This window comes from Amborella trichopoda, chromosome 6 (assembly GCF_054954075.1).
Source record: "Amborella trichopoda isolate Santa Cruz 75 chromosome 6, AtrichopodaSantaCruz75HAP2 v2.0, whole genome shotgun sequence".
NCBI lineage: Eukaryota > Viridiplantae > Streptophyta > Magnoliopsida > Amborellales > Amborellaceae > Amborella > Amborella trichopoda.
Window position 1 is genome coordinate 51,626,828 of NC_142341.1, and position 20,005 is coordinate 51,646,832.

Sequence of the window (20,005 nt, forward strand, 5' to 3'; positions counted from 1 at the left end):
CCTATCTTCCCCCATAAAGTCTTCCAAAAATGATTAAGGAAACGGGTATCACGGTCTAAAGTAATCGTCTTGGGAAGCCTATGCAATCGTATTATCCCTTTAAAGTAGAGAATAGCAACCATCGTAGCATATGTGGTCCTCTTACACGATATAAAGCGCACCATTTAGGAAAATCGATCCACCACCACCATAATAGAATTATATCCCCGTGTTGTCCTAAGCAACCCCACAATGAAATCCATGGACAAATCAACCCAAGGCCTAGTCGGGACAGGGAATGGTGTGTAAAGACCCGTGTTCTGAGGATGTCCCCTGGCCATCTGACATACTTTGCACCTGTCAACAAAGCGATGCACATCCCTCCTCATGCATGGCCAAAAATATCGCTCCTCCACCAAGACATATGTCTTATCTCTACTAAAATGACCACCAAGGCCTCCTCCATGGAGATCCGCTATAAGATGCTCTCGTAGAGAAGTATCAGGAATATATAACCGTGCACCATAAAATATATATCCATCAAATAAAGTGAACTGGTAGTAAGAGGAATGATCACTTGATCAGCAATTTGAAACAATAGGGTTGAAATATGGATCCTCCAAATATGCTTCTCGAATAGCTTTAAGACCCACCACATTCACAGCCAAAGTGCGCAAGAGGTATAAACGTCGGCTCAATGCATCGGCCACTTGATTCTGATCCCTTGACTAGTGCTGAATAGTGAATGTGAACTCTTGCAAATAAGCCACCCACTTTGCATGTCATTCACTAAGCTTCTTCTAGCTATTGATGTACTTTGCATCATGATCAGTATATAAGACAAACTCTTGCTGCACCAAATAATGTCACCAATGTCCTAAAGCTTGAACAACTGCATAGAACTCAACATCATATGTGGAATACTTTCTTCTTGCTTTATTAAGTATTTTCACTAAAGAAAGCAATAGGCTTCTTCTCTTGACTGAGCACCGAACCAATCCCTATGTGAGAGGCATCACATTCAACCTCAAAAACCTTGTTGAAATCTAGCAAAGCAAGCGCTTGAGCATTCAACATCTTTTCCTTAAAGGTGTCCAAAGCCTTACTTGCAGTTGAAGTCCAATGAAAAGCTTCATCCTTTAAGCACTCGATAACTGGGGTCATAATACTGCTGAAATTTCCAATAAACTTCCTATAGAAAGTAGCAAGTCCATGAAAACTTCGTACTTCTATTACTGATTTTGGAACCCACCACTCTACTATAACACACACTTTCTTAGGATCTACCTTCACCCCATCTGAAGACACAACATAGCCCAAAGATACCAAGCTATTGGTCAAGAAGCTACAATTTTTATATTGATGTATAGCCTCTCAGGCCTTAGCACTGTTAGTAACTGGCGAAGATGATCAACATGGACATTGGCATCTATACTATAAACAAGTATATCATCAAAATAAACCACCACAAAGTTGCCAATAAAAGGTCGTAACACCTATGTCATCATGTGCATGAACGTGCTCGGCACATTGGATAGACCAAAAGGCATCACCAACCACTCATACAGCCCATTCCTTGTCTTAAAAGCGGTCTTCCACTCATCTCCTTAGCGTATGCAAATTTAATGGTAGCCACTTCTTAAGTCAATTTTTTAAAATATAGAAGCCCCAGCTAACATATCAAGCATATCATCTAATGGTGGAATAGGGAATCGGTATTTAACTGTGATTTTGTTAATTGCCCGCCTGTCTACACACATCCTCCATGATCCACCTTTCTTAGGGGTAAGCAAAGCTGGTACTGCACATGGACTCATGTTAACCCTTATAAGCCTCTTTGCCAACAACTCATCCACCTGCCTCTGAAGCTCATCATGCTCTTTAGGACTCATTCTATAAGCTGGTAGTTTAGGTAAACTTGACCCAGGTATGAGGTTTATACAATGTTGTATATTCCTCATAAGTGGCAAGCCAACAGGTAACTCATCTAGCACTACGTCCTCAAACTTCAATAAAAGTGTTTTAAGAGCTTCGGGCACTGAAACAAGCTGCCCCAAGTCGTTTCCCACAAGTGCATAAATTAGTCCGGTCTCCTCACTCGTGTCCACAAAACTGCCGGAGTAAAAGACGAGACACACCCTCCTCTTTAGAAGACCTGGGTGGAGACTCCTCACGAAAGGGCAGCAATGCCACCTTGCGACCATCCTTCCAAAAGGTAATTACGTTTACCATTATGGATGGTCTACCAATCAGACTGCAAGGGACGCCCTAGGAGTATGTGGCAAGCATCGGTGCAACATCACACCACACCTCATCCTTATAAAAATTACCAATGGAAAATTTAATTAAACATCAAGAAGTAATAGGTACCTTAGCCCCGAGTTTGAACCATGCGACCTTGTAAGGATGTGGATGCTTCTGAGCTTTGAGATGTAACTTGTCCACCACCTCTTGAGAGACCATGTTTTTACAACTCCCGTTGTCGATGATGACATTGCAAACTTTGCCATTACACATACACTAGGTGCGAAATATGTTAGTCCTCAACCAACGCTCTTCCTGGGGTGCACGAGAGAACACGTCGAACCAACAAGGTACCTCCTTGATCAGCCACTACTTCATCGACTTGATCATCAAAATCAGCCTCATTTTCAGCCTCCATCACAGGGTGCTCCGTGTTCTTCATGGCCTTCCACTTCTTCAGCATCATATTCAGGTTCTACCAAATTAGCATGGCTTTGGGCTGCATTCAATGGGAACTCTGCAGCTCGGTGCCCCACCTCATTGCACCTAAAACATCTCGAACCAGCAGCCTCTTGGGCTCGGGTTCGTCCTTGGGTGCCGGCAGCTAGGCCATCTTTTGCTGCAGGAACTCCTCCGGTTGGAGGCACGGCCTCCTAGTCTGTGATGATCCCGCTCCAGGTGTGGGTCAGTGTATGGCTGTCCCCTTTCTTTGTCGTTCGTCCACCTTTAAAGCGGCTTGATAGGCCTCCTCCAACTGAGGCATATGATGCAAGGCAAGCTCATCTTGGATCGAACTCCACAGCCTCGAGACATAACATGCCACCTTTTGATCCTCGGTCTCTGCTAAACCATTACACAAGGTTAAGCGGTAATACTCCTCTGTATGCTCCCAAATGGATTTTGTACCCTTATGTAACCTATGGAACTGTTGGTACAACGTTTGTGAATAGCTCAGCAAGAGAAACTGCTCACACATTCTTGCTTTCATCTTGTTCCATGAGTTGATCTTTTCTTTGCCCTTTCGAACCCGTTCTTCTTGAACTTGATCCCACCATACTAGTCCCCCAAGTTTAAGAGCCACAAGTTTAACCTTATTTGAATCGGACAATTCTTTCCAATCAAAGAAGCGCTCAACCGTGCTCAACCAGTCCAAAAATTCTTCTAGGGAAAGATTTCCATAAAATTCAAGGAGATCAATTTTAGTACCTGAATCTCACTCCCTACGATCATATATTCGTGCATCTCAATGTCGATCACGCGATTCCCCTACACCGATCATATCTGCCTCGAGGTGGTCAACTGCCCGACTCTTCATCAGATTTATGCTCTTATCAACGCCGTTGCGCATATTTGGATGATCGGACACATAATCAGGATGCTCCATCCCAAAGTCAAGGCCAGCTTCGTACCCATCTCATCAAGACTCTCACGATTCGGATCTATCAACACGGGAACCTCTTCCTTTGGGGCACTTTGCTGCCGATCTCTCTCTTGCAGCAACTGTGCAACCATCTCTATCAAGCTATTGATCCTTCGGAACTAGGCGGTATACCCACGGCCACGACCAGCCATCGTAGTCGCCAACCATTGCTTTGATACCACTTGATGCAAAAGAACCCAAAAATTAAATCCGGCCTTCTTTTGATATTGAAGGAAGAAATTTCATCAATTATGGAGAATGTATTGTGGACGTAAATACAAGCCAAAGGGAAAAGAAACTCCTTCTTTGATAAAAATTAAGTCTCAACCAGTGCTTGCAAAATTGAACCGGAACAGTTAACCGGACATGGGCCCGGAAGCGGTTTAACCGACCTAACCGATAAACCGGCCGATTCAACCATTCTAACAGAGCAAGTCCCGAGCGGTGAAGAAAGTGTTAAAAAAAATAGAAAGGCACAAAAAAAAATCTTCTAAAATATGAAATACATATAAAAATGATTAAAATAAAACACATTCAAATGAAGTTGAAAATTAATGAAAACAATGAATCTTAAAAAATCGATTTGTTCCTAGGGGAATTTTAAAAAATTTTTGAAAGAGATGGGGAAATATAAAAGTGAGTATTAATGACCAAAATAAGTTTTAATCTGTACCATAATGTAAAGAATATTAAAAAATGTATTACAAACAAAATTCTTTATTTTTAGGAATTTATATACATTTTTTTGAATTTTTTTTAAATACCAGCTGATCAACAAAACCGCCAAAAACCGGATCTGGTCAGTGGCCGTTTCCGATCTAACAGGGCAGTTACCGGTTAGATCAGCCAGTTTTTCCAACAGTTATCTCAAAAAAATTACCAAGTCTAGGTCTCTATGGGGTTTCCCCCCTTCTCAAAAAAAAAAGGAAACTAAAAAAAACAACTCTCTCTCACCCACAATTTTCTCTGTCTAGCTCCATTTCCTTGTCATGTAAATCTCCCCCCATATAATGTCCGTAAAATCTTTCTTTAAATCTTTAACTCCCATGAAAATAGGAGTTTCACTTCCCTTCCTTATCTACCCCACCATACCCACACATCCCACTTAAAGAAAACAATTCATCCCATAAAAATACTAAATTCCAAAGTAAATACCTATTTTACCCCTCATGCCTTAAGTCACAATTCAACCAATAAAAGAAAGAACATATGCCCATGCCTCCTAAAGAACAAAATGAAATATAGTTTCAAATGAACTCTTTTTTTTTAAATCAATTTGCATCATCCTTAGAAGTGGTAATTTATTCGAAACTGTATTTCATTTTGTTCTTCAGGGGGCATGGGTGTCAATTTTTCATTTTATTGGTTGAATTGTGACTTAAGGTATGAAGGGTAAAAGGGGTATTTACTTTAGAATTTAGTAGTTGCTATTTTTATGGGATGAGTTGTTTTCCTTAAGTGGGATGTGTGGGTATGGGAGGGCTAGATAAGGAAGGGAAGTGAAATTCCTATTTTCATGGGAGTTAAATATTTAAAGAAAAATTTTATGGGGGAAGATTTACATGACAAGGAGATCGAGCTAGAGAGAGAAAATCATGGGTGAGAGAGAAAGTTATTTTTTTCTTAGTTTCTTTTTCTTTCTTTTTTTTTGTATTGAAAAGGGGGGGACGCCCTTTAGAGACTTAGACTTGGTAATTTTGTTGAGACTTAATTTTTACCAAAGAAGGAGTTTCTTCTCCCTTTGGGCTGGATTTACAGCCACAATACATTATCCATAGTTGATGAAATTTCTTCCTTAAAGATAAAAAGAAGGCCGGATTCAATTTTCGGGTTCCTTTTGCATCTATTAGTATCAGAGCAACGGTTGGTGACTATGATGGCTGGTCATGGCTGTGGGTATACCGCCTTAATACCAAAAGATCGACAACTTAACAAAGATAATTGCACAGTTGCTGCAAGAGAGAGATCAGCAGCAAGGTGCCTCAAATGAAGAGGTTCCCATGTTGATGGATCCGAATGGTGAGGGTCTTGATGGAGATGGGCACGAGGCGGGGCTTGACTCTAAGATGGAGCATCTTGATTATGTGTCCGATCATCCAAATTTATTCGATGCGCGACGGCGTTGACAAGAGCGCAAATACGATAAAGAGTCGGGCAACCGACCAACACGAGGCTGATATGATCGGCATAGGGGCAGGGATAGGCGGACTCGTGTGATCATCATCGAGATGCACGAAGATACGATCATAGGGAGTCAAATTCAGGTATTAAAACTGATCTCCCTGAATTTTATGGAAATCTTTCCCCAGAAGAATTTTTGGACTGGTTGAGCACTTCTTTGATTGGAAAGAGTTGTTCGATTCAAAGAACGTTAACTTGTGGATCTTAAACTTAGAAGACTTGGTATTCTTTTTAGTATAGAGTTTATTCTTATCAAAGGAGTTTCTTCTCCCTTTGGGTTTGATTTACAGCCACTTAAATTTCTCCATTGTTGCTAATTTTGTTGGTGTTTAAGATCAAAAGAAGGCTAGATTTAATTTTCGAGCTCCTTTTGCATCAAGCCCATCCACGTCAGAAGGTTCTTCTAAGTAGCTATCTTCGATTTTGATGCGAGATATTGAGTTGCCTCTCCTCCTACAGTTGGATATTCTATGAAACAAGGAGATATTAAGATCCCCGAACTCAAGCCGCTTAACTCAAGATCGTTGATACCAGGAAATCTCCTCTTGCTTCAGGATACTTTGTTAGTCGATCTTGAGTTGTGCCCTGGTTTGTCACTCCAAATCAGTAAGTGGACCAAGCTCTTCGAGTGAGTCCCATCCATGGATGCCTTGTAAAATATCACTTTTTCGAGAATGGAAATTGCCAAGTTGTTGCTTCTTGCATTCGGTAATCACATTTTTGAGCAACTGGATTTTTCTTTGGAGCTTAAAACCGGCTCTCCCCAAGACTTGGGAAGTAAAAGAGTTCCACCAAAGAGGGACAAGATGAGGAAAGGTTGGTTCTTCGAGCCATAACAGCTCAAACCGAAAGGGGTTTTGGGCCATGCACTATGGGATTGGTGTCGACAAATATAGGGCAATGGTCTGAGGTGGTCTTAGATAAGGCAAAGGCATGGGAGCCAGGGAAAGTGGCATCCCAATCGGAGCTGAAGAGAAACCGGTCAATTTTGGAGAGGGTTGGGGAAGAAGAGTGGTTGGATCCGGTGTAACGAGCCCCTTCAAGCAGAATATCGATCAAGTTGTGGCGAGAGATGAAGTCTTAAAATTGAGATATGGTTGTGGTTACTATGGAAAGATAATCTCTTCCAAAAGGCCATCTTGTAATATTGAAGTCTCCTCCAAGACACCATGAGGGCGAAGGGAGAGAGGCAATAGCGTTTAGTTCAGTCCAAAAGGAATCCCTAAGACTGCCTGGTTTTGGGGCATCGATAGTTGAAAACTTGAAAGCCAGGCCATCTGAGACTCTTGATAAAATAACCGTCACTGAAAAGGCAACTTCGATAGAGGAGGAGAGAGAGAAAGCGTAGGATCCCAAATAATCCAAATTCCACCAGAGGCCCCCGCTACTGCTCTAGCCACCCATTGACATGGTCTTCTTCCCCAAATTAGTCGAAGGCTTAGAGAGGGGGGAGGTTGTTTGGTTTCATTCAAAGCTACGATCGAGGGGAATAACGGCCAATGATATCGTGCATCGCATAGCGCTTAGCTGGGAGCCTGAGGATCTAGACGTTCCAACAAATAATTAGCATGGGAAAACAGGGACGGAGGTATCACGCCCAGGGGAAGGTCGAAGGAGGCCTCCGCCGGGGCTTGGGGTCCCAGTTCACTTTAAGATGGGGGAGGAAGGAATGGATGGTCATAATTAATGCCCCATGCAAGATTCGAGATCTCTCTAGATTCTCTTCCTTTTTAGTCTTTGGGATAGAGCTAACTTCCGATTTCAGAAAGACTTGGAGGGCCACTTGAGGGCCATTGAATTGGAGACCCATGACTCTGAGGACCTAGGATACGTTCCCTTGTGCTTGATCCAAAGCATCGACAAAAGCTGAATCCACCGAGTTCGGAGAAAGCGAGGATTCACTGGATAACGGCGAATGGATTGAACGAGAGGCTGAGGGAGGTATGTAGAGGGGCGGGAGGGGGGAGCAGACTGAGGAGGGTACTAGAAACTAGGTCCAAGCAAGAAGGGGAGAGGCATTAAGGGGGGAACAGTCGCAGTGGACGAGGTAGAGGGGGCCCCCAGTAGAGAAATAGGGGGTGGGGGAGGAAAAGAGGGAGGCGATGAAGGGTTGAGAGGGCAGGCACGAGAAGATGGGGGCTGGGCTGATGGGGGAGGGATAGAGGAAGGGGGAGGGGGGGGGGATGACAAGCCGGAAATGAGGGACCCGAACGACCGGACAACAATACGGGATCATGACGAGGGGTGTCGAAAGGAGTACCAAAGAAGTCTTCAAGGTTTCGCGGTCTTCGAAGGGGTTTGTCGACATGGTAGGGGGCAACTGGTGGTTGGCTACAATGGGGTTCAGGGCCGAGGCAATGATGAGAACGTCTAGCAGGTGGGTTTGAGGAGTGGGATGGTCAGAGTCTTGAGGGGCGAGGGGGGCTGAAGAAAATAGGCCAAGAGAGTTGGAACGGGAAGAAGGGGGAGGGTTAGACGAGAAGATAGGAGGGGATGAAGAAAGGGATGGGGGAAGAGGAGAAACCAAAGGGAGATGGACCTATGGGGGACTGGACTAGGACAACGGGAAACGGTCAATGGCGAGAAGGTGACTGTTAGATGAAGTGGGCTGCGAATTGGAAACAGATAGTGTGGGAGCGAGGGCCAGGGAGGACTTCCCAGCTGAAGAGGTAGGGGAGGTGAAGTAATGTGGCCAGAGGATGAGGAAGGGATCACATTGGAAGAAAGGCTAGGAGAGGGATGGGAGATAGAAGAGAGACAAAAATATGGTCAGCCGCGTGGAGAGAAGGCAGCTGGGGTCATAAAGGATAGGAGATGTGTTGACATTGCGTGATGGGTTGAAAAAGGTGGTTGACGTCTCACATGCAGGGAGAAGGAAGACGGTACAAGTGTTAGGTGGGGAAAAAGGTGGGACAACTGGATTGAGAGAAGTGGCAGGCTGATTGGGATAGCGATCAAGATGGTTGGCCTCCGATGGAGAGATGGACGGCTTCAGTGGGGACGTGGGCCGTGGTTGTTCGTTTCAGGACTACAGTGGTCCTCTCATCCTGGTCCGGATGAGGTTGGGGACTATGGACCTGCGCTTGTACATGGGGGGGGGGGGGGGGGGCGAGGTGAGGCGGATTGCCATGTTACTAGAGCCCTGAAGAAACTGCCTTCCACTTCAAGCCAAAGAGAAGAAGGATTGAGAACATCCACCAACAGTTGAATCGAACCCATAGGGAGGAATTCCGCTGACTTCCAGTGAATGGATAAGAATTGGCCTTTGCATTAATTACATATTGATATGCCGTTCTTACATTGTCATGTACAAGAGGATTACAAGTTTGCTCCACCTCATGTTTTAGGACAGGGGAAGAGAGGCAACGTTTGCAGGCTAAAGAGACAACTCATGGATTTAAAGTTTAAACAGCTCCCAAGACTGGACATAATTATTATGGAGAACTGGCATGGCCTAATGATTTTTTATATACCTTTCCAACAGCAATTTTAGGTACTATTGCATGTAACATGGGTGCAGCTGTTCTAGAACCTTCAATGATTGGTAAACTACCAGTCCATTTGAAACTCCTTCAGAAATATTACCGCAATGGTACTTTTTCCTATATGCCAAACCCTTTCTATCAATGAGTTGCTACTAAAGCACGTCCTTGGACAATGCTGAAGGCTCTAGGATTAGTAGCAGGAGCAACTTTTAATTTGTTAAGAGCCCAAACAATGGATTTAATAAGTTCTTGCCAGTAACCACATCTGCCGAATAGAATCGTTAAACTTAAGGCCCAAACAGAATGAGCACCTTGGAAGAAATGGCCATATGTGGATAATAAAGAACCATAAGAATGGATCACCTAAGAGGCCTGTGACTTGTTGTTACATATTTCTAATACCACACAATCATGTTAATTGTTTTATCCTCATAGAAAGAACACAAGGGGGCAAGAAGGAATATTTGTTCCTTAGAAGAGGTTGACGATATCAGCCTCACAGGAGATGAAATTACATGTTTTGGGTAAGTTCTTTAACAATTAGCCTTTAGGTGCCTAATGTGCATTTCATGTATTGGAGGGGTGTGCTTTAAGAGAGGTATCCTCATTTACCAAGGGAAGTAAATGTTGAACCTGCAACAGAATACAGGAAAGTTAGGGAACCATTAGATTTTCCTATTGATCTGCACCATAATCTATTTTCAGTAGAGAAAGAACTTCATTTATGCTGATTAGAGACTGGTGACTACACCTGGCATATGCTATAGGGCCCACTGTTATGAATGCTTAGACATCACTTAGAGGTTGTTCACAAAATATTGAGGTATCTAAAATTGTTCTCTAGTAAGTAAACCATTATTCATCTTCATGGCCATCTTTGGAAAATAAGTGTGGAATAGAGCTATTAAAGAAACACATAATTAACCTAAGGCATTTTACTTTCATACCTGACACTCAAAAAGTGTGCCCCCAGATTGCACTAAGTCATCAACAATGACAACATGGCGACCAGCAGGATTCCCTTCCTTTATCCGAACAATCCTCTTGTCACCATCTCGAACTTTTGTGCAGATAACCTATTACTGAACAGAAGTCAGACATTTTGTAAGATAGATAAGGACCATGAAAGGAATGTGCTCTGTTCCACTAGTTTTGAAAATAAAAACCATGGGAAAATGTTGCAACTGCTTGTAGAATCGCTTCCATGCTCCATCATCAGGAAATGCCACGATTATCTGGAATTCAATAATATTAGAAAACATAAAAAGAAGGTTAAGATACATAAAACAATATCAAGTCAACGATTTCAACAATAGGAAAAATACAGATTATAAAGGGCTTTTCATAGCAGCCACACGGTTCAGAAATGCAGAGGTCCTGCTTTTGAGATACTCACATTGTCCGCATCGGGAAGCTCTCCAAGGCGCTGCTTTAATAGAGGGATCCCAGTTTCAAAGCAAGGTAAAACATGGTCACCAAAGTAAAATCTTTCCTGTGCAGCAATCAAGATCAGTCGTAAAAAGTTTGCCAGGCAAGAAAGATGGTGACAAAAATCACCGATGCTTGGAATGCATTACATTTTACAAGGATCAAGTGCAGTAGGAGAAGAAGAAACTTATAAATCAAATGGAAGCAGCACACAAGCCCCATATCATTTTCTTACAAGACAATGTCATCACCCTTGTGCTACATAATGCCTCAATATATGAAAAATGATAGATGAATCCTAACTCTTCGATGGTGAAAGAAAATGCTCTAAATGGTAAAGCAACCATGTAACAAGAACAAAGTGTGCAGATATCGTTATATCTCATAACACGGAATGTACAGTACACAGAAAAAATGAAAATAATACATTATCCAAATAATTTTACAAATGAATTTGACGTCCTAGTGAAAATGCAAATTACTTAGCAAGACAAACAAAAAAACTAGGTGCAAGCAATGAAACCTAATCATCCATAGAATAAGATTTCAGAACGGTTGTGGTTTGCATAAGTCTGAGGCCATAAACAATCGAAGTAAGGCATACCTTCAATAGTGTCAAAAGATGTCGTTTCAGTACCAAAAATCTTTATAGTGGCTTAAAATTTTATTTTCATCTCTAATTATAAATTAAAGTTTCAAAAATAGTGTAGATTAGGCAAATCTATGAACACTTGAAAATCTTGAAAATTGACGATCTAGATAATACATTACAAGATGCACTATTTTCAACACTTGGAAGTCCTTTTTTTTTTTAACGTCCATACATCTCAAGGTCGAGATGATCGGATTTGAAGGTTTTTTGGTATCGAAACAACTTCTTCTAGTGAATTTTTGAGGTGCGCCTTAGTTTGATTGCTTAGGGCCCGAACCTTAGACAAACATTTTCCTTTTACAAATACACACATATCAAAATATTTCAAGCTCACAGTGAAAGGAAAGCTTACCACACATCCCTACCCATATATATTTTACTTGCATCCCTCATCTCCCAGCTGTTCGATCTAAATGGATGGCTGGGATAGCTTCAGCAATGATGTCGTGACTGAGCCACTACTTATTTGATCTAGATCTAATGTTTTATTTTAATTTCAATTTTTTTTTACAAATCATATGAATATGAAATTTGGTGTGTGTCATCATCTCACTGAAGCACACCTCAGAAAAATATTAGAAATGTTTTCGTAAAAATAAAATGACCAAAATACCAGTGAAAGTTTTAGGGGTATTTTGGTCATTTTTTTTATCAGAAATACTTTTTTATATTTTCATAGGTGCGAGCTTAAGAGAGGAAGCCCCAAATTTGATGTCAATATCATTTCTAGAAAAACATTAAAAAAAAAAAAAGTGTTTAGGCATGACATTGAGATTGGGGCCATCTTAGCCGTCCATTCAGATCAGACGGCTGGGAGATGAGGGATGTAGGTAAAATATATGTGAGTGGGGATGTAAAGTAATCTTTCTCCACATTGAAAGCCTTACAATTGCCGAAGATTCATGGTGTTTAGGTTAAGTTCATCTTCTTTAAAAAGAGGGCATTGATTACAGGGAAAAGTTTATATAAGGTTGCAACCTTAAAATGTAGAATCACAGATGCACCTCAAAAATCTATCGGAAATGTTGTTTTAATGTTGAAAAAACCCTCTAATCGATCATCTCAACATTGAGATGTATGAATATGAAAAAAAAAAAAAAAGTTTTTGAGTCCCGGAAATAGTACATCTTGCAACAAATTATCTAGACCATCCATTTTCAAGATTTTCATATATTTTTTAACCATTTTTGGAATTTAAAATTTTCTAATTAGGTATGAAAATAGATTTTAAGATAATACTAAGAATTTTTTATACCAAAATTACATGTTATGATAAAATTTTAATGTGCGCCTTAATTGGATTGTTTAAGGTTGCATCCTTATAGAAACCGCACCCTTGATTAAATGAAACAAAACAAAATACCTTGCAAGAAGCTATACGATGAAAAGTACTTTGATTGCAACAAATTTGTCTGCCATTTATAAAGGAAAAAGAAATCCACAACATGATTAGAACTTGATCATTAAAAGTGTAATTTTGACAATATAATGAGCATCTGAATGAAGTAATCTCCTCTCGATCAACACTGCTGGAAAAGAAACTCAAAGCAATTGGAAATGCTGCTCCTTCTGAATGTGAGCAAAACACATCAAGTTTATCAAGACAAGACCAAGTTGTCCTTACCACGAGAGAGAGACTCATCAAAGGACACAGCTGCACACAGATAAGTAGCATGAATAGCAAAGAACCAAAATATATGACCAGTAAGAAAATAACTGTCATTGAAAGATCCAAAAAGAAAAAACTGGAATCAGGGTTAGATGACCAAAACTTCATATACCAAAACCGCTCATACATTAATGATTGGATATGATATCTTTTTCACAGCCTAGTGATATGACTTTTACAAACCCTTAGGAAAAGCTCCAACTAACCAACTTCTGCCACACCCAAACATTAGCTAGCTCACCAACCATTTGGTTAAACTAACCCATTGGTATGCTCGAAAAGTGGTCTGAAACCACCAATGTCCAATGATCATCTAACATATTCTTGAAAAGAATTAGAGCAACGCAACAAACCAAGGGAGCCCAAACCCCGTTGAAAACCACCTTATGCACTCGATACGAGCATCCATAACAATTTACCAAGGAACACAAAACTTTGAGGGACCAGCAAAGCACCAATAGCCCTCAGGCTCCTAGAATACCCCACTGCTCCAGGCTCGAGTAAAGTATGGAAAACCCTCTTAAAAGAGAGGGGTACTCATTGACCAACCAAAGGACACATTTTACAAAAGACTATTTTGGAAGGATGCACAATATCCATTTTCCACACAAGGATCGTATCTGAACAAGAAGAATTATGCATAAGTATTGCATTTGAAAACCTGGGAAACTTCAGACACCTTGAAAGCCTTTTTTATGAGCAACGAGCATAGCACTGATGCAAACCTCACCCACCAAGAAGAAGAATACCAGATGCTCGGGCTAAAGCAATAAACAGTGAATGGAGCATTTTTACCTCATTGGTTTATAATTCTGAGAAAAAAAACTCTGCAGAATGGAACATATGTAACAAGTCATGGAGACGTACTTCCCATTCAAATGCTCTGAAAAAGAACACATGCTAAAGACCAGGCTCTGTACTCCCCAGAAGCGCCAAAGCTCATTCCTGGAGCTTGAGCTAAGTGGCACCAGAACTTGGACTCATCAGAAGAAAGCCCTGACATGATCCTGGTCCTGATGATATTCTCATATCCTGCTGAGCATTTGTTGTTAGGAGCTCTAACATCCAACAGCCAAAAGTTTACACAAGCCACCAAATAAATGAGTTCATCCAACAGACTTGAGGCTCCAATTACCACCCTATAAGCAGAAATATATCTGAGAAAGCCTTGCCAACAATGATGATCTATGTGGCTGCAGAGGAAGTCTATGGAAACCTTCCCATATTATGGTTTTCATAGCTAAGGCTGCAGGACATCACAGCATCATGTTCTCTCTCCAGAAACAATGTCATGGTTCCAATAAATGAACAACAAAAAATCCATCCTATCTACAATTCTTACAACACGACTCACAGCATTATGCCAAAATATAATAGTGAAGTAGTGCAAGCTCCTCAAGGAAGGAAATAGCTACAGTCCCACTCTGGAACAGTTCTCTCAAGCACCTGGGGTGACATGGTCACAAAGGAGCCAAAAAACACCAATCCCCTGCAGATATTACTTCTTAGACCTCTGTTACCTACCCCATCATAGGCAGCTGATGAAAGGTACCGAATGGCCTATGGGGATTACTTATATTTTAAAAGAGTCTCACTAACCCTGCACAGGAAACTTCCATTACACCAAAGAAATGCCTGTGGCCAGCCATTTTGCCCCTCTAAGAAGATGGAATGGAAGTTGGCACATCAGATTTCCTCTTGTCCTCGTACTGTCATCCCAACTAAATGCCTCGTCCAGCTCTTGGGATCAATTCCATCCCCTAAATTGGAAGCCAGCCCCATTGCACCAGTGTTACCCTCCCTAGCTGATCTTCTGAATAGGTAAGAAGAAGAAAAGGGTAAAGATGGAACTTTCTCTTTATTCTTTATTATTGATAAAGATAATTACGAAATTTTCACCTTGTTCACAAAAGAATAAATGGCACAGCATGAGGTCATCCAAAGAACAACAAGATCACCAAGACATGGCGATCTGAGGAGTGAATGTCCAGAAATTTGCATCCACAACAAGATTTCAAAACTCTTTTTGGAGGTCAAAATATAGATTATAATTAAATTTTCCTAGCCTAATGCTATCCATCCTATTTTCTGATGTTCTTTGGGTTTTCCATCCTACCTACCGCCACAGTCTCAAAAAAATTATTCTGGACTGTCACATAAACAAGAAAGTCCAACATGGGTTGTTATGGACTTGCTTTCATCAATGGATTCGAATAAGGATATGCCTATTTTGGAAAGCAAGTTCTTATCATCGTCTTTCTCACAAATTCAATCCTAGAGGGGCCTCAGAAGGTGTCTCAAATCTCAAGGACCTGTAAATCTAGTATTTACACAAAAGAAATTGAGCTGCTCTTATATTAAGTCTCATTGTTTAGATCCAGGATTGGAGAAACCTCTATAAGAGCTTAGAAACTTTTTAACTTCTGACAGACCTTGAATTACTCTTCATGTCAACAGCTTTGATGACTGAAGATTGATTTTTCCTTTAAAATGGAAGGGGATTGTTTATTTTTTACGTAATTAATATGGGAATTGCTCACATTTATCTTTTTTGGAATCCATATTTACAAAGAGAAAGGAGGGTGGGCATTGCAGTCTGTTCGATATATTTGAATTGGAGTCACACAGTTCAGTGGTTGCAACCATGATACTAACTGTGCCTTCTCTGTAGTAACCAGCTTTGACAGCAAGCTTCGAGCCCCCAAGTGGCACTTAGAGTGTAACAGCAATGTTCTAAGAGGAAGAAGCAAAGCACTTTCAAAATCTGGCAATGTTGTACCGTCATAGAATCTTTATCAGCCTTGATTGAAATGAAGTGCATGTATGGCGACCTGCATCCTCTTTTCCCTTCGAATTGGAGCTCGTGACACAAGACTGGCAGGTCTCGGAGATTACTCATCTAGATATGCTCCACGAAACTTGCACAAAGGCACAGATATGAAAAACCAGATATGAAAAACATTCGCCCAAAAAAAAAAGATACAGTAGTGAATTTTTCAGCATAGTATGAACTAGAAAAAAAGGAAGTCTATCCAACATGGATATCAGAGAGAAGCTCATTCCAACAATCCTTTCTACAAAAAAAAACCAATTAGTTTTTTTCTCACTATCCATTACTTGTAATCTAAGTGTCAAGATAATTAATATTTCTCCAGAAAGAATGCAGTACCTGCCTCCCACTTTCTAAATTTAACAATATTCATTCTCATGTTCAGGACATTGGTAACATGAGTCAATGGTGGGGAATATCACAGACAAAAATATACTAATTGATGTGGACAAAGGAATAGTATATTACCATAAAATAATAGAATTTCAAGAGGTATATGAACCATATTTTCGTACAAGTCCTAAATAAAACAAACCTGTAATGCATGGATGTCATAGATGACCAGACTAGTTGGGCCACCCCTAGATATGGGTATATTTGACAGTATCCTTGCCATGGTGAATGCAGTTGCTACATCTCCTTCCTCCTCCATGCGTTCAAAAGAGCCGGTAGGAAAGAAAGGCAAAACCAATGTAAAAGACGCCACAAATAGTCTTGGCAAAGCAAAGATGACAGAAAGCTGCTCAAAAATGACTGCAGGAGAGCTGAAAGAAGCGAGAAAAGCTACGTGTCGACCTCGGATATCATGTGCATTATTAATGAAAAGATTTGGGAATCCATCATCAAAGCTCCTGCCATTTCAAACGAAATAAGCCCTCCCCGAATAACTCTAGGAAAATTGAAGTAGTTCTTTCAATGAAGAACTCATTAAATAGAAATGCAGCCAGAAAAATAATATGCAGTGCAGGAATATACACAAATAATGACAAAGTGCGTTTGACTAGACAATAAGATATAAGCATATTAATAAAGAATTAAAAAAAGAGATTTCTATGAAAGTACAAAAATGTATCCCACTAGTTTAAAGGAGAGAGGGCTTTAATTGAAACAATTCATTTACCTTCCATAAAAGTCCAACAGAAATGTGCAGCCAGGACACTGATACCTCTAAGAAGCGGCCAGAATAAAAACCCAAAATATATTAAGCCCAATTTCTAATGTTTACATTCAATTGAAGGGCCAAATATTACAAATATATGTGCACATATGTTTGTATGTGTACCTGTAGACTTCTGATGACACAGGAATCTAAATTGAAAAAGATAGCTGAGATGATATTGGATTCCTGCACAAGTGCTGAAGTGGCTAGTGACTGCTAACATGATTTAACTTCTCAAAGAGGTCATTCTTGAGCTTGAAAACGCTAGAGCCCGTCTTGAAAACGCTAGAGCCCGTCTTTTCAAATGTCTAAACTAACAGTATTAAAAGAGGCTCTCATAGGAAGCAACCAATTTATTGGCCTCAAATACCCTGCGTTTCCTTGGCAGTCAGAACCCATATTTGATTTCAACATCACCAGGGGATTGCAGTTTGTCTTCAAGCACTCTTAGCCCCAGTCTAATTCATCAGCGGATAATTTAGTAAGAAAGGGTAGTCCGGCCCATAGTGTTGAAGTAGCTACGATACCCACATATTGATTCATGTAGCTTTTGCAATATGATTTAGTGTCTTGTTGCATGTCTTTGGAAAAACAGGTCGTCAGGCCACTAAGGTTATACACGTAACCCTAAACTTTACTTAATGCAATATTAAAGTGATTGCCTTGTGATATTCTAAATTGTGAAATGTTGGAAACCTGCAATGTAGGGGCAGAAAGAGATAATCTGGCAACCTATAAAGGAAAAACAAGAAGAACACACACAAATGTCGCAACAATCTAATTTTCCGAAATAGATAAACCAAACCAGAAAAGTATTAGCATCAAAACTTAAGATCACCCACAAGCTTGAGCAAAATTGCGAGTGTATGAAGCTCACTTAAATCCTCGCCTATGTCAATGACGATCAACATATGGAACTAAAAAACTGGTAATACAATGAGAAACTCAAAAACAACAAGAAATCAAGGGAAGCATAGAAGGGAGATCAAATTTCAAATGGGAAAAAAATGATATATTTTGGGCAATAAACTCGCTTGATTCCTGACAAACTCAAAGAGCATCAACCTATCTAAATCCAATTGAAATAAATGATCAAGATACACAACCAATTCCTTCTTATGGAATAAATGATCATACACTCATAAATGATAAAAATCAAAGTGATAATACACTACTAGTTTGAGGAATCCAATATGATATAGCCATATATAACACCGAAAAAGGATGGCAGTCAAAGAGATAAACAAGGAGAAGCAATGGAAGATAGAGAGAACCCAACCCCCAATTACGCAACTTCATAAAAAAATAGCAAGAAAGAGAGCGACCCTCCAGTTTTTTGTCAAAAAAAAAAGACAGAGAGAAAGACCGAACCAACCTCCAGTTAGAACCAACCTAGAATCACAGGCAATTTCATCAAACAAAAAAAAACCAACCTCCAATTGATGGACTGAAGGTGAATGCAGTCTGGATGTGCGGCCGCAACATTACGTGCAAGTTCTTCGGCCTCCATGCAGTAGAAAAGGGATATTTCCTTTTTCTTCTCCATCTTCTCTGCAACAACTTCACCACGAATGTAGACACAAAGAGATATATGATGCTCCCTTACGAGCTCTTTATTTTTTAATACTGGCGTGTTTCGTAAGGCATAGGCTTTATCAAAATAAAGTAAAGCCGCATATCGAACTGGCGGCACTTTGAGGGGCTTCGAAATCCCGGCAATGAAATTTTGATGTTTTAAAAATGGCGTAAATTTCTCAAATTTAATAATATAACTTAAAAGGATTATACAAATCGACCATTTACTTTTAATACAATGGGATAACAAATTCCTTACAATCATTTGATGTGAAAATTGATAGCTTGGATGCGTCTCAGAGTTCGAAAACATTTCTTTTGAAGTTTAAGCTTGGTAATGGAATAATTGTAGCCATCTATTTTTACATTCAATGGTCGAGATTAACGTGACTACCTTGCATCAAAATAAAGGTATAATGTATCCATTTAGGGAAAAGGTTTATATAAAGTTGAGGCTCCAAACAATCAAATTAGAGCCCACCACAAATATTTCACTAGAAGAGGTTGTTTTGATGCTCAAATATCCTCAAATTGATCATCTCTACATCAAGATGCATGGACACGAGAAAAAAATGGATTTCAAGTTTTGAAAATAATGCACTTTGAAACATATTTTTGGATAATTAATTTTCAAGTTTTCATAAGTCTGCTTGATCTACACTCTTTTTTAAGCTTTAAACTGTATAATTAAATATTAAAATATATAATAAGGCTATCACAACAATTTTCAGTATTGAAACCACATTTTTCGATACTATTTGAAGGTGTGCTTTACTTTTATTGTTTAGAGCCTTAGCTATATACAAACTGCACCTTTCATTTAAAATTATATCTCTTTCTCGCTTGCTACTCATCCATCTCGACATTCACATCTCAAAAAATCCATAAAACTTCGAAATCATAAAAATCCTCTTAAGCGTGTATTTTACCCAAGAGACTAAGTGTACAGTGTGCTCCATAAAACATATCACAATCACGGAAGATAAAGATGTACAGTTTCTCTGTACGAGTACATAGAATCTAATATGACTGGCTAGTCCCTGCCTTAACTGAGAGAATAAACGGTGGAGATCCATATCGCCTAGCTGCAACAATGTATATTACTTGCGCGTTGTTTCCCATGTTTCTATTGAGGTTTATGTGAGGTGGCAAATACAAATAGGATTCGATACAATCAAACTATCTATTTTTTTGTGCAATGGGTCCTAATTATTTTTAGTTTTTTTTAACGTAAAATCCAATAGAGAAAAGTGTATCACAATATTCACAAATATTTGTTTTGAACTTTGTGCCTAAACAATAACGTATTATCAACCATCTGATTGTGACTTTCTTGTATCTAATTTAAATGATCTAATTGTATACATTTCTATATGAGTAAGG

General features: G+C 39.9%; 1 protein-coding gene across 1 annotated transcript in view; it reads right to left on the minus strand.

The window, feature by feature from the left end:
• Positions 1 to 18,628, minus strand: part of LOC18448654 (Phosphoribosyltransferase family protein) — a 32,330-nt gene extending 13,702 nt beyond the window's left edge. Inside the window, exons 1-5 of the mRNA XM_006858715.4 lie at positions 18,481 to 18,628; positions 16,424 to 16,739; positions 10,706 to 10,801; positions 10,476 to 10,544; positions 10,257 to 10,385 (exon numbers count right to left, since the gene is read on the minus strand). Of these exons, the coding sequence (XP_006858777.1) occupies positions 10,257 to 10,385; positions 10,476 to 10,544; positions 10,706 to 10,801; positions 16,424 to 16,739; positions 18,481 to 18,593 (723 nt within the window). The 5' untranslated portion in view covers positions 18,594 to 18,628. The remainder of the gene's footprint in view (positions 1 to 10,256; positions 10,386 to 10,475; positions 10,545 to 10,705; positions 10,802 to 16,423; positions 16,740 to 18,480) is intronic.
• Between the last annotated feature and the right edge of the window lie 1,377 nt (positions 18,629 to 20,005).